This window comes from Sminthopsis crassicaudata, chromosome 2 (genome assembly GCF_048593235.1).
Source record: "Sminthopsis crassicaudata isolate SCR6 chromosome 2, ASM4859323v1, whole genome shotgun sequence".
Classification (NCBI taxonomy): Eukaryota; Metazoa; Chordata; class Mammalia; order Dasyuromorphia; family Dasyuridae; genus Sminthopsis; species Sminthopsis crassicaudata.
Window position 1 is genome coordinate 86,835,018 of NC_133618.1, and position 16,267 is coordinate 86,851,284.

General features: G+C 36.1%; 1 protein-coding gene across 5 annotated transcripts in view; it reads left to right on the forward strand.

Moving 5' to 3' along the window:
- CAMKMT (calmodulin-lysine N-methyltransferase) overlaps positions 1-16,267 on the forward strand; it is a 501,495-nt gene that overhangs the window by 417,714 nt on the left and 67,514 nt on the right. For 4 of the 5 annotated variants that reach the window (XM_074286712.1, XM_074286713.1, XM_074286716.1 and 1 more), the window contains 3 exons: positions 7,398-7,458; positions 9,332-9,386; positions 10,439-10,502. In XM_074286712.1, coding sequence (XP_074142813.1) covers positions 7,398-7,458; positions 9,332-9,386; positions 10,439-10,502 — 180 coding nt within the window. The remainder of the gene's footprint in view (positions 1-7,397; positions 7,459-9,331; positions 9,387-10,438; positions 10,503-16,267) is intronic. The other variant, XM_074286714.1, reaches the window with a different exon arrangement.

Sequence of the window (16,267 nt, forward strand, 5' to 3'; positions counted from 1 at the left end):
TTCATTCTGTCAGCCTTTAAATGCTTTTAAAAGGATTTTCTGTTCACTGCCATGGAAATGCCGCTGTTAATGTTCAGTAATGTGGATTGGAGCATTTTGTATTTTTTGAGAGACCCTCACCTTCTGGAGGCAGCACAATGTCTGGGTCAACTATGTCAATGACATGCCGAAATGCAGTCAGCTTACAGAAATATGAGTCAGAATGTATGTTCTATCTTGGGGATCCTTGAACTTATCCCCTTCTAAAAGCAAGCCAAGAGGCTTACCTACCTGTCCAAGCCAAAGATGCTTTTCTTTTCATTAAGTTCACAAAAGCTGTCCTTGCTATCAACTCAGTGGCTTAGGGGAGAGTATATGGGGGCCTTTCTGAGTTGAGCAGCAAGTTTAAGAGAGACCTTTTGACTCCTCTTGATCTGTTGAGACCTGTGATCCCCAGAGAGGTGAGCATTTAGTCTGAAGTAGGGGAGAAAAAGGTGTTGCCTGTTCGGGGAGCAGCTGTTTATGAAGGAAGTGTGTCGTGCTGAATGAACAGTCTGCCAGCTTCCTCATCTCTGGGTAACTGTGCCATATTAAAACCACTCTACTAGGTGATGGCTGTTGAAAGGTCTGATGTAGCTTCTTTGATGAAGGCAAAGAGAAAGGTAGAAGTACTAAAATTCAAGATAATTAAAAGCCCCAATTCTTCCCCAAAGACCCCTTTCCCAGTTCTCTTCCTTACCCCACTACCCCTTCCAGATCAAGTAATTGTAGGATCTACTTGGCATTATAGCTGGTAATAGCCATAATTGTTTTTATGTAGCCCCCAAAGCCCAGCCTTTAAAATAACTGAGCTAATCACTTCACTAACCACCAGCTTTTTTGTAAATAGACCAATCACAAACTTACCCAATTAATGTGTTGCTAAAAATCATCCTTCAGTGCTCCCCCTATCTCTCATTTGTGTGTTGTCTTCCCCTGTTGGAATATGAATTCTTTGATAACTGGAACAGTCTTTCTTTTTGTTTGTATTTTTATCCTTGGCATTTAACATGGCATCTGGCATATGGTAAACACTTAATAAATGCTTATTTTCATCCTTCCTTTTCTCGTTTTCATCTGTTCTCCTTCCTTCCTTCCTTCTTTCCTTCTTTCCTTCCTTCCTTCCTTCCTTCCTTCCTTCCTTCCTTCCTTCCTTCCTTCCTTCCTTCCTTCCTTCCTTCCTTCCTTCCTTCCTTCCTTCCTTCCTTCCTTCCTTCCTTCTTTCCTTCTTTCCTTCCTTCCTTCCATCCTTCTTTCTCTTAGATGAGGGACTATATTTATTTGCTGTTGTATATGTAGAGCTCAGCAAACTTATTTGGTCCCACAACAATGGAGTCTATACACAACCTGGCATTTTATTTGAAAGAAAATAGAAAATGAAACCAAATGTCCATGGAAACATTGGTGGAATATACTGTTCTTTTTCTAAATTGGATCTGTAGTTAACTAATGCTTTTATGGGACCAAAGGCTTCAAGAGTCTTCTCTCTCTCTCATTCTCTCTCTCTCTCTCTCTCTCTCTCTCTCTCTCTCTCTCTCTCTCTCTCTCTCTCTCTCTCTCTCTCTCTCTCTCTCTCTCTCTCTCCCCCTCCCATTAAATGAACTCATTTAATTTACAGAGGGAACCAAAGAAAGGGAAGCCACATATCACAGAACAACTTTTAAAAGTGTCCTAATTCATTCCATATGTTTTTAAGACTAAGTTATATCCAGAATAAACCATTAATTAAAATGTTCTGTGATGCTTTTGTTGGATCAATAATGTAGCTATTCTAAATGCCGCTCTGTGTAGTTCCTCCCCACAACTCCCATTCTTTTCTTTTGCTAGTGGTGAGAACATAACAGGAGTGCTTTGATTGATTGGTGGAGGCCCTGCTACATTTCAGATGGGGTATGAAAATTGCAGGAGCTCGCTGCATGCCCTTGTTAGGGCTATCCATCCACCCTCCCAGTGTGGTTCCAACTATCCTGTTGATTTCCCTCTGCCCCAAGCAGTCCCAAGGGATTGCTTTACTCCATATGTGTCTACCAACGCCTGGGGCACCTTATTTTAACAGGGGCTTTGTGATGTGATAGATCTGTGTGAATAATACATGCCACAGATTCTAGAAGAATCCCATGTTAGAACCCTTACTAAAGACTACATTTCAGACCTTACACTGAGACATTTTGTTCCGGTTTAAATTTTGGATAATTTTAAGAATCTCTCTCACACAGTAATTTTTTTAGATTACTAGAAACATGTGGAGTCAAATAATCTGAGTTCAGATTTTAAGTCCAGCACTTACTACCTGGATGAGTTGGGGCAAATATTTAACTTCTTTGGGTCTCTTTTTCCTCATCTATAAAATAAAGTGGTTGAACTGGATGACCTCCAAGATTCTTTCTATCTCAAAATCTATAATCCTATGATACTATAATTATTACACCTTCTCTGTCTATAGTATTGTATTATCCTATGCACATCTGCTGTAAAAGAAACATAAAATACATCGTCACTCTCCCTAGAATCTGATAATGTGAACATATTCTTTGGGTACTTTATATACTTAGATTTCAGTATGTTATCTTAATGGACCAGATGGATAAATGGAGACTAGATGATAGTACAGTTAGGTAGAGTTGGAATTGATTAAATGGCTGGACCCTAAAATAGTCCTTGATAGATCAATGTCATCCTGGAAGATCTCTAGCAAAGTGCCCAGAGATTTGTTTTTGCCTCTGTGTTGTTCAACATTTTTATCAATGGCTTAAATAAAAGCATAGATGGCATTCTTATCAAATTTTCAGAAGAAATGAAATTTGGAGAGATAGCTGATATGTTGAACAATCAAGTTAGAATACAAAAGTACTATAAAAGATAAATTGATAGCTCAAATCTAAAAAGATGTAATTTAATAGTGACAAATCAAAATGCTATAATTAATTTCAAAAAATCAACATCAGAATATAAGATGGGGAAGGTATGGACACATAAGTTTATGTGAAAAAATCTAGAGTTTTAGTAAATGTATTTCTCATTTTCAGTATGAATAAATCAATTAATAAAACATTTAAGGAGTGCCTATTCTTTATCAAGCACTGTGCTAAGTACTAGAGATACAAAGAAAGGCAAAAGATACCCCCGGCCCCCCCAAAAAAACTAACAACAACAACATACACTATGCTAAGTACTAAAGACACAAAAAAGGCAAAAGAGGCCCTGCCCTCAAGGAAGTGGTGATCTAATGAGAAGACGACATGTAAATAACTACACACAATCAAGCCATATATAGAAAAAAATAGAAAATAATCAAAGAAGAAAGGCAACAATACAATAGCACAATCCTTAAAAGTCAATGCAATCTTGGATTATAGCAATATAAACACTATTTTTAGGAAGACAGAAGTGATAGTTCAAGTTTTGCTGCACTGATGGGACTACATCTAGAGTATTGTGTTCCATGATGAGCTGCCATAGATCTATACAAAGAGCATCTAGGATAGCCAGGGAACTGGAAATCCAATCATACAAAGATTCAAGTATTTGAAGGGCCATTTTGTGGAAGATGTAATATTAGGTTTATTTTATCCACCCCCAGAGGGCTTAACTAGTAGTAGTGTCTAGAAGTTGTAGAGGAAGAAAAGAGGAAAAAAAATTCCCTGACATTTAGAACTTTCCCAATGTGTAATACATAGGTTGCTGTAAGGGCCCTTTAAATGGGCAGCGCCACAGTGCAACGGGAGATTGAGGCCCGGAAGTATTCTCTGTGGATATTAGGACTGCCCAGTGGGTGAGATCTTGGCCACATTGAGATAGCTTAGTAATGGTTGCCTCATGAAGTAGTGAGTACCTTGTCACTGAAGATATTCCCACTAAGCATACTATTCCCATACTAAGCATAAGTCAAATGATCCTTGAGGATTCTCTTCAAATTCTAAGATTCTATGACTAGAATCAGTGGTCCTCACACTTTTTAAATAGGGGGCCAGTTCACTGTCCCTCAGACTGTTGGAGGGTCGGACTGTAGTAAAAACAAAAACTCACACTGTCACCGCCCCTCAGCCCATTTTTCATAACCAGCGGGCCAAATAAATGTCCTCAGTGGGCCGCATCTGGCCCAGGGGCCGGAGTTTGAGAACCCCTGGACTAGATGATTTGGTTAGATACTTGTATAACTAAATGTTATTTCCATTTGCCTTGTTTTCCCTCAGATCTTTCCCTGAAAGATCACACACTCCATCTTTTACCTCTTCACTTTGACTATAGGTTATTGGTATTTGAGCTTGACTGGTACCCCAACTCCCCTTCCCAAACAGAGGCAAAGCACTAGTTTCTAGTCCCAATTCTGCCACTAACTAGGTATTCAGGTAAATTTATTTCATCATCCTGGGCTTCCATTCCTTCAGCCTTTAGATCAAATAGGGAAGTTAGATCAATGGTCCCTTAAATTCTAATCTAGCTCTGATGTGCTATGATTTCGACTATTACTTACTAAGTCTTCCTTGCTCTTTTCCTGAGCTCCTATGAGCCTTCTTATCTAATTACCTTGAGAATAATTTATATCATAACAAAAATACTTGTCAGTTGAATCTCCTGGACTTTTGTTCCCTTTTTTCCCCTCTGTCATCTTGTTCTTTGAAGCTGCCTGTTTTCTCACTGATGACAGTTGGGAATGTATCCAAAAAGAAAGAAAATCTTATTATGTGTGCCCTCAATGCCTGGGAAGTCAACAGAGCACTTCATATTATTATTCCTGCCATGGCATTCAGACCAGGGGAAAAATATGTCTCTGAAGTTGACTGTCCTTGATTTTTGGTGGTATCATCTGTAACAAAGAATTTCTGATAAGAGAAGTATGGTGTCTAGAAAAAAGGAAGGCAATAAGCTTACTATTCTCTCTCCTGCCACAGCATGGAGCCTAGTCTAGAGTAATCACTCAATAAATGTTTGTGGATTAATTTGAATTAGACCTCAACTCGAACATAGTATTGACTTCTGGGTACCACATTTTAAGCAGGAAATTGTCAAGTTGAATTGCATTCAAAGGAGAGCCACCATGATAGTAAGGGGACTTGAAAAAGGATACCATATAAGAGAAGAAAAGATTTGGAGAAGACAGAATAGCTATTCTCAGGGTAATTGAGGGACTGTTTCATATACATATATATATATACAAACATGTGCACATATTTGTATGTATTTATATTTAAGATTAGACTTATTCTGTATATGTATGTATATATGTATATGTGTACATATTATGTATTACACATGTAGCCTATAGATATATGGCTAGAGTAATTCTGGTTCTAGAAGAAAGAATTAGACACAATGTGGAAATTTTAATTTTATTAATATTTATGGTTGCTAGAAATACAAACTTCCTAAAAGTTAAACTTATACAGAAGTAGAATGACTGTGTAGAGAGGTAGTAGGAATTCTTCCTTATTGGAAGTCTTCAAATAAAAGTCCAAATGGTCATAGGCTAAAAGTAACTTCTCCAGGGGGTATGGGATTCTTAACTTGGGGTTCACAGACTCCTTGGTTTCAGGATGGGGTATGTATGAATATGGATGTGGAAAATGTATACTTTTATTTTAATATAATTAGTTTTCTTTGTAATGCTACATATTTTATGTATGTGAAAGTTTAAGGAGGGCTCCAAGATGAAAAAAAAATTACAAAAATTTCTGAGCTAGATGATTTCTGAGTTCTTAAGTCCCCAAAATTTAGTGATTCTGATATATATTGACATACACTAGCTCAGATACATCCTCTTCCATGAAACCTTTCTTAATAGTGCTAATCGTAGTGGAAATGATCACTCCTTCCTCAGATCTTTTAGAATAACTTGCCAGTTTGTATAGTAACTACTTTATTTTATCCTCCTGAATTGTAAACTCCTTAAAGACAACTCCATGGCCTTATTACTGGCTTCTAGCACAGTGCCTTACTCAAAATAAGGCATATAATATATACTTGTTGAATTGTTGTATGTTATATTTTTCATACACAGTTAATTATATATAATTAATTACTAATTACAAGATTAATCCAATTCCGCTTCAAGGCTAAGTCCTCAAACCCAAGCTAAAATATAAACTTCTACAGGAAACTTTTTCCAGCACCCTAATTCTAGTGTCTTTGCTCTTTAGTTATTTTCTATTTTCCCTCCATATAGCTTGTCTGAACACATTCTCTGCTTATTCCTCCCCCCATTAGATTGTGAGCTCCTTGAGAGCAAGGATGGTATTTTACCTCTTTTGATATCCCTAGGGTTTACTTAGCACAGTACTTGGCACTTAATAAGCAGTCATTAAATATTTATTGATTACCTGACTGATTGAATAAATAAGCTGGAAATCCACAATTTGAAAAAAAATTAATTGAATTGGTCAATAAGTATAGTAACTGAAATTTAAACAAAACAATGCTATGGAGTTTGGTGTAGGGTTGAACAAGTAGTTTACCAGGAGGTCTCTGATCAATTAATTTACCCTGTGGATGGTTTTTCATTCGTTTTTGTTTAGGATAGTCTTTACATAAGTGGTCACCCATGTTTGGAATGCCCTCCCTCCTCACCTCCACCTTGAAGCATCTTGAGCTAATTTCTTTTATTTTAAAAAAAATTTTTATTTTTATTTTTGCTGAGGCAATTGAGGTCAAGCGATTTACCCAGGGGTCACACAGCCAGGAATTGTTAAGTGTAGAGACCAGATTTGAACTCAGGTCCTCCTGACTTCAGGGCTGGTGCTCTAGCTAACTTATTTAAAAAGCACAGATAGGGCGTCCTTCTCACCACAGTTGTTAGCACTCTCATTTTAAAATACTTTGCATTTCTTTCACATTTACTTATTGGTATACATACTATATCTCCCATATCTCTATTTCCGATAGAATCTGACTTTATTGAGGGCAAAGACTACTATTTTTGTTATATCTATTGTGTCTAGCTTAGATGCTTGCAATTTGTGATTTATTTAAAAATGCTTTTTTGGTTGTTGTTATTAAATTACATGCAGAATTCCATACATAGGAGGTGACTAATAAAAACTTGTTAATTGACTAAAAAATAGATTCTCATGCAAAAGAGTGATTCACATAGAATTTAGCCCTTGCCATTTGTAATTTTCTTTGTTGTCATTCATAATCATTATGGAAGATTAACTGGGTAAAAATCTATCTAGCATATATTATTATTTTTCTGAGAAGAAATGGTAATAATGTTCCCATTTCTCAGTCCCCCCCTCAAAAAAATGTGCATACTATATAGTTCCATATAGTAAGAATAATAAATAGTAAATTTGCTTCAAGTTGAAAATGGCTTTTAAAATAATGGCCAACTCTAAAAATGAGGACTTTTCTATTCAAAATATGCCTGTCTTTGTGTTTTATAGGTATCTGGCCTTCTGAAGAGGTTCTGGCCTACTACTGCCTCAAGCACAATCAGATGTTCAGGTACCAAGCTGCACTTTAAAAGATACTTTGCAGGCCATTAGGTGTATTGTATCTGCATGCATGGTATAAAGATTTCCATGATTAAAGTCTTCAGATTAAATTGTAGAAAAAGTTCAAGGTGAAAACATGTAGCTCTTGACAAAGGAATCTGGACGGCCTTTGGCTACTAATATCGCACAGCAAGCTTTTTGCTACATGTCAAAGATTTTTGATTTCCACTCAAGGCATTTTATTTTACTTTGATTTGGGAAAAACAAAAGTGAAGCTCTAATCGATCAGTTCTGATTGTGAAGGTTGGAAAAAATAGACATTGTTCATCTTCTACTGAGGAATCCATTAAAAGAATATTTGATAAATAAGGCTGTACTACTATTATTTTAAGATTCCATTCCACTCCAGAATTTAAAGATATTTTATATAATCAACAGTGTGTTTATAAAACATAAATGTTCATTATCAACTCATGCCACAGAAATGTTTTCATCTATGACTATGCATATCAGATTGAATCAGTTGGTGGGGTTTTAAAAATGTTTTCCTTTCAGATTTCCTAAAGATTCCTGGTAGAACTGGAGAATATAGTTTGTTTGTTGGTTTTAAATTTTCATTCCCATTTTCCCAAAGTCACCAAATATGTACTTACTCAGTAGTCAATTATGATTCCAAAAAAACCATTAGGAATCAGGGTGCATTTTAAAAAATATGTATTTATTAGCTGATTCAATAATAATATATTTTTGAAACTCCTTAGGTCCATATTTACCAACTAATCCATAATTACTTTGAATAACTAGATGGCAATTAAGTCCATTTAAAAAAATTACATATAGATATATGAAAATTCTATCCCTCTACCTTCCCTCCTTTTCTTTTTTTTAGTCCTGCTTTTTCTTTCCACCCTAAGGCAAGAAATCCCCCCCAAATGTGAAGAAGAAATGATTCTGAGGGTTTGAATGTACCAAAGAAAAGCAGGGCAGTTGAGACTTGGGGCTGCAAATCTGCCCTGAAAGTCCAGCCTTCGCTCCTCTCTCTGAGCGTAAGCTTTTCTGTGGAACTCCAATCAGTGAGCATCCCATCCCGGGTGAGAATGTCCCCCGTAGTGGAGAGATACTTAGGCACAAAGGGGAAGGTAAGTGCAGAGTGCCACGTCAGATTTCCAGCCTTAGCTTAAAACTGCCTTACTTTTGTGAGGCTGAGCCAAAGCTTGTAGCATTACTTTAGCCTTGGGTTGGATGGTTAAGCCATAATATGCTCCTCCTTGTTTAATCACTGCGTTGTGTTGGGGTCACTTGTGATGTAAGTGTTACTTACTAAACGCTCTTTGTATAATTGTTCTTTGTGGAGCTGTTTGCCTTTCCGAAATGATTATGTTTGCTTCAGAATTTAAAAAAAAACAAAAACATATCAAAGTGCATTTATTTGTGTGGGTTGTGTGTGTACGCGCTAGATATAGGTACACACACGTATATTCGCCATTTACTTGTCTAACTGTTTTTGAAGGAATGAATGTGGATTAACAGTGTTATCCTTTCCTGACAATTATCTTTCGCTACTCTAGCCAGTTTAGTTCTAAAAGACAGCGCCATTGACAAGGGAAAAAAGGGAACCTTCTCAGATTTTTCAGCTCAGCGGTGGTAATGTTGCAGTGAACACTAATGAGGGAACCCCCACTGATTTGCCTGCTTTGTGACTTTTCTATTTCATAATTATTTTTAAAACGCAAAACGACATGAGGTAGCCCAGTCGTGTCTCTACAACTTCCTGGTATTGCCGTCCTTACTGCAGATGGCAATTTGTTCTTGTAACATATATGTCTCTCTGGCCATTTTCCTCTAATTTGTATAGGTTCTACCATTTCTTTTCTCTCTTTCAGGGACCTTGCTGTGTGTGAGCTAGGGGGTGGCTTGACATGCTTGGCTGGGCTCATGGTAGGTCTTTTCTCAATTCCAATCCCATTCAGAGGGAGGAACAAAAGAAAAAATGTTCCAGTGCCTCCAACTGCTGGGTCAGAGAACCGTCAACAGCATCAGCTGCGGTCAAGCTGCCGAGTCTTGAGAGACCTTCTAGATTGACTTGCTTTCGGATCATATTGATTTTATGGTTGCCTCGATGAGCAGAAACATTTTACCTCCGTGTAGTCAATATCTCTTGTTGTGACATTCCAGGCCACGCTCGGGCTTTCATTGCCATAGCTAAAGCATTTTTTTTTCAGATTATAGTCCCATTTGCTAAGATACAGGAATAGCCTGGCGAATCACAGTTGGAGCACTATGATATAGCTGCTAATGTTTTGCCTGCATTATTACACCAACAAACATGATCCAGAGCTCTCAGTAATTAGATTCTTTTGAATTAGATTGGCCATTCAGGAACGTCGTTCACCATTCTCTGGGTTCTGAGTCATGTATTCAGGAGATATTATGTAGCAGCACAGTGCATTAGACAAGTTTTTATGTCTCTACAAATAAAAGCATATTGTTACACTGATTGGCATTTGACAAACCTGTCGCTCTCATACAATGTGTCGAGGTTACAGCCCAATGTGTGAGCATGTCAAAGCTCACAAAAAAATTACCCTTACAAAGCCATCTGCCTGCAATGCAAAGTTATATGAAGGGCATCAGGCAGTCAGACAGAAGCCGAGTGAAAGGCAGAGTGACAGCCTCGTATGATGGCTCTGCTAGATAAACAGAAGCCCGCAAATGAAAGCCTCTCAGAATACCATCATCCGCTGTCACAATGCAATTACTGAACAGAATGATAGCAAGATAGAGGCTCCCGCAAATGGAATGATAAAAGTATTGACTGATTTGATTGAATGATTAAAATAATGCAGACATAAAATGAAAAAAGATTGAAGATTGTTACAGAGAAATAGGTGAGGAAGCATGATACTGAAGGCTTGTCACTCCTGTCTTCACTTCCACACAGACAAGCATATTTGCTCATTGTTTGCTGTGCTCCTTTTTTTTTTTTTCAGGTTGCTATTTCTGCAGATGTCAAAGAAGTTCTGTTAACTGATGGGAATGAAAAGGCCATCAAAAGTATCCTTATTCAGATAGAAAACGGGGTTTGTTGTGCTCGTTCCTTTTTCCTGGCTGAGGAACAATTGGTAGAAAGAAAGACAGCATGGGGTATATATGTTTTTTTTTTTAAAGAGTTTCCCCTCATAAGTAATTAAAAAAGTAGAAATATATAGAATTCAGTGAACAAAAGTACATTGTTTTCCGATTGAAATATTCTTCACATCACTTCTTGTCAAAGAGATGCCTATTTATGGGCAGCAGGAAAAAATATATAAAATTTGGTTGTTACTTTTCAGATATTCTCTTTCTATTTTTTTCAGTGGAATCCTTTGGAGAAAACTTGCCATTATGGGAAATTATTTATTCATTTAGTATATATTACTCTGGGTGATACTAGAAAAAATTTACTTCCAGTTTTCTTTCAGGTATTAATCTTTTGTATTATTATGTGAGGTGTATGCTATAATATTGTTACTCCCTATAATGCTGTTAGCATTATAATTGCCTTGAAGTTATCTACATCCTTCCACTTAAAATGGCTATCACTTTTCCATTATTGCCTTTTATTTAGGATTACGAAAACCTATCTCCCTTTTTTCTAATAGGTTATTACAGTGCATACCCTATTATATTAGATTATACTTTACTAATATGTACACAGAGTTGGTGAAAATTGAACTGTACTTTAAGAAAGCAAGCATAATTTGTGCCCACTGCAGCCATGGAACTGGTTTGTTCAGGGAAAGTTAATGGCCATTAGAAATCGAGAGGAAAAGTAGAAGATATGTTTGCTTTGGATTTTTCAGTTTGTGTAACATTTGCATCCCATAAAGGCAGACAGTTTATTTGATTCTTAAGCCACTGAGATATCAGGAAGGCTTTGATTTTTTTTTTCCTGAATTGTATTTGAAATACCCTTGTGTGTGCTTTGGATTTCCATTTTGGGAATTTGACTATCAATTATTATTTTCTTTCCAAGGAATTTGCAGCAGCTCTGTCAGGCTGCTCACACTGAAGAAGGGTGGTACAAGAACATTAACTAATATTGTTCATTTCTACTTGTACACTTGGAAGAGCCCCACCTAGCTAATTGTTTGACAGACTTAAAAAAAAAAATCAGGAAGGAAAACATGACCAATCAAATCTCAGTCTCTTTTCTTTAAAATGCAAGACTTTTATTATAATCTGGAGGGACTAATTGAAAATTTTTACAATTTTTTAAGGATAAGCTGATGCTATTATAATTTAACTGAATTTTATATCATAGCATAGTTTTATTCCTTAACAGATCAGAGGAAAAACAGGGATCAAGAAGGAATTGGTATTCTCCTTTGGCCCGATTTGATGACCTGAGGAAAATTGGGGTAGGGAGGAGGTATTATTACTCAAGAAGAGAGAGATATTTTAGCCACAGAAACTTTGAGGCCTCAGTAACAAATGCAATTTGCAAGGTGGCAGCTACTTCTTTTAATAAGCTCACAAACCAATTTGAACTTTTACCAAACTGAGGAAATATCTCTAGTCAGAATATAAATTCAGATTTATTGAAAATGCCCTCTCATTTAACTAAGCCCACAAAGCTTTCCCCAAAGGTTAAAAATGTTAATGTCATTTAATTAATACACCTATGCTTTATAGGCTCCATTTTGAAGCTACCATCCCAGGTCTTGAAATCATAAAGTAAATCTCAGATTCTGCATTCACTCTGCTGGCCTTTCAAAGAAATGATTGGTGCAGCCCCCTCCCAAGAAAATGGATTTTTAACATTTGGTCTTCAGAAGCTCAGCATTCAGAGCACTTTATTGTGCTGGGTTTTACAATGGGTTTAATATAGCGGGGGGCCGTAGGGCAAGAGGCAAAAAAAAAAAAAAAAAAAAAAAAAAACTTTATAATGTAGATAAAGTGAGCCCTTTCAAGAGCATATGCCAAAATGGGTATTGTGTTTTATTTTACTGTCTTCCAGTCTCTCCTGATGTACTTATTTTTATCTTGTGGTTGTTCCCTATTAACATATCCTTTCCTACAAGACCTAAACATAATTTTCTTTTTCTTAAGTATTAAAAAAGCAAATATAAAACCATCAAAACTGGTGATGATTTCTCGCCAGCTTTTGATACTAATGTTATTTTACTAACAGAGTTTATGGTTAGCTGGCATTTATCATAATCTGTTTTAATGAATGAAATTAATATGAATGAAATACTGTTTTCTAGTCTTCTGCCCACCTTTTGTAGCATTCAATAATACTACAATTATTGTGCATATTATTAATGTTCTATGACTGAAACTCTCCCTAAAATGACTTATTTACACTTTCCCTATAAAATTTGGAAAGCTTAAATAATGTACCAGTTATAATATACCATCCAAAAATTACTTTCTACAAAAGTAAAAATGAATGTCAACAAAAAATGTGGAAACACTGCCAGGAGCCAGGAAATCTCTAAGCAAAGCTGCTAATTATTCTTAATGGGCAAGATGAGCACATTAAGAAACAAATGAATACATCAGTGAAATGTAATTGAAAATCAACCTGGCAAGAGTGCACTGCATCTGAGTATCTGCCTGTGTATTATTATCATCATTATAAAAATTATTTTTGTTGTTGTTGTTATCTCTGTTTAATGAGTGCAACTGGGTCTGATTTCCCTCTCTCTTAAGATTATGAGGTCCAAGTTTTATCTTTATTTGAAAAACCATTTGTGACATTTGTCTCCTCTCTTTTTTCCCTTTTTCATATCTGCCTTTTACATATAAGGTGATGAATGTTCATTTAGTTTTGAATCTTTGTATTGTAGCAGTTAATGAGCCCCCTTTTTTATTAGAATTTTAAAAAATATATTGCCAGCATTTCTTCTAAATCTCTGTACATTAAGCCTCCAATTAAAAATGTTTATCTAGAAAAATGTCCTCCCTAGTTCAAAACTCTATGATTCTTTAATATGCAGTCATACACACCTCAGGGCATTTGATTGGGGATTAAGGGTGTGTTTAAAAAGCCTAAATGTTTTCTGAAAGTGAGCAGGTCAATTTTTCCTGTTTTTCCCACACCTTTATTCTGCATAGCTTGGCCATAGTCAGTCATTCAATTGATAAGTATTTATTTATAAAACACTTACTATGTGCCAGGTATTGTGTTGGGAATACAAAGAAAGGCAAAAATATTTCCTACCTTCAAGGACTTTGTATTCTAATGGGGAAAATATGAAATTAAATGGATACATATAGTATACATAGAAGTAGGAGAACCTTAAGATGACAGATGAGAATTTTGAAGGACACCAGGGAAACTAAGAGGTAGGGGTAAAGAAAGAAAACATTCCAGGCATGAATTCAGGGGTACAGAAATAGGAGATGGACCTATGAGGCATGGGCCAGCATAGTTGAATAGCAGAGTGCATGGAGAGGAAAGTCTAAAAAAACTAGGAACTTAGGAAGAGGCCAGTTTATAAAGGGATTAAAATGCTAATCAAAGGACTGTGTATTTGATCTTGGAGGTTGGAGGAAGCCAATGGAGTTTGCTGAGTAGGGAAATGATATGGTCAGGTCTACAATTTAGAAAAATCCCTTTGATGACTGAGTGGAGGACAAATTGAAATTGGAAAAGACTTGAGATGAAGAGACCAGTTAATTAGAAGGTGATTATGGTAGTCTGTAAGAAATGATGAAGGTCTGAACTATGTTGATGGTTATATGAGTGAAGAGCAAGGGATGTAAAAGAGAGATGTTGTAAAGGTATAAATGACAAGATTTGCTGATTTATTGGATATGTGGGATGAAATGAGGAGTTATGACACTTGAAGTTGCAAATCTGGGTGCCTGGGAGGGGGTGTTGATATCCTCAACATTAATAGGGATACTTAAAATAGGGAAGACTTAGGAGAAAAAATAATGAGTTCTGATTTAAACATGTTAAGACATTTAGACATGTTAAAATTTACATGTCTAAATCCTGTTAAAATGTCCAATAGGCTGTTGGTGATATGGGACTGGAGCTCAGGAAATTGGGGTTTCATCTGAATAGATAAGTAAACCATACCAAAAGAATCCCAGAACTGCATAAACAGTATTTGAAATGTAGAAGGAATTCAACTTAATTTAGTAATGAATTCAACAAATATTTATTGTTGTTACTACGTGCCAGGCTTTGTATTGTGTTTGTTACTATGGATATAAAACATCCATAACTGATTGGCCCTCAGGGAGCTTCCTTTCCCAGAGGAAAAGGGGATATCACATCTACATAGATAAGATTGGAATAAGGATACCAACTAGACCAGAGATTCCTAGATAAGGAAACTTCCTTCACCTATGAAAATTATCACCTTCTCAATAACTGATAATTATACAGAATGACCTGGGACACTGAGAGATTAACTGACATTCCCAGAGTTACATGTCAGAGATAGGACTTGAAGCAGTATCCTGATGACTGATAATGATGACACTGTTGATGATGACTGTCTATGGCATCTTCTCTGTTTAGAACTTAATTCTTAATCTACTTACTCTCCCATCTTTGGATTTGCAGACTTACTGTATATATCTAGTATATATCTATATCTATCTACACTATATATAGATATAGTCCTCTGCCAGTACTTGGTCTACCTTGGTACTCAAAGACCCTGTTAGTGGAATACAAGCTGTTAAATTTTTAAATGAGAGCTTCACCAAGTATCTTAGAGATGAATCATCAGTGATGAATTTTTGTTTGTTTAATTCTAAGTTGTTTTTGGCCACAGCAGCTTGTTAAGCTCTCTGCTAAGGCATGAAGGGATTGAAATTTGAATAGATCAGAGGAATGATGAAATCCTGGCATCTCAAAATAAAGAGAAAACCAAGTACTCATTGCTAGTACCATATATTTAATAGGTGCTTAATAAATGTTTGTAATATCTCCGGTATCACGACATAGACCAAATCTTTCTTAATCTATCTCAATTGTTATCATTCTCTCTCTTTCTGTCCTGTCCCTCTCTCTGTTTCTCTCTGGGTATGTCTGTGTCTCTCTGTCTGTCTATCTTTTTCTCTTTGCCTCTATTATTTTTATGAACTTTTTATATATATATATATATATATATATATATATATATATATATATATATATATATATATATATATATATATATATGTAAAATTTATTTATTTCTGTTTATACTAACATCTAGGTGGCTCAGTAACTAGAGTTCCAGCCTTGGAATCAGGAAAACCTGAATTCAAATGCAGCCTCAAACATTTATTGGCTCAGTGATCTGGGACAAGCCACTTTTGTTTGTCTCAGTTTCCTCAACTGTTAAAGGGGGATAATAATAGCAGTTATCTCACTGGGTTGTTAGAGGATCAAATAAGATAACAATTGTAAAGTACTTAGGTAAGGATCTAGGGCTCTGTTTTGAATGCAGTCAGCATCTAATCTATGTTTGTTGGATAAAATCCTTGGTAGCATATAAATGAGAGAGGCAGTGACTGGGAAATTGCTGATGTTCCTCCACTGTCCTGAGTTTCAGGAATTAGAGGCAATGAGTATTTTTTCCCCCATAACTGATTGAGGGCCATTAAAAGTTTTTTGAGAAAAAGTAACAGAAGAGTACCTATTATAATAATGCCTAGAATGACTAAAATCTCCATAGCTATGAAAATCAGCCATGAAATGCTGACTCCAGTGCCTTGGATCACCTTAAGATTGGATATAACCAAATGCATTATCCAAATAATAACAAATACCATGGTATATGAAATAACATAATTCCTTGCTATTACATATCTTGATTGCTCTTGAT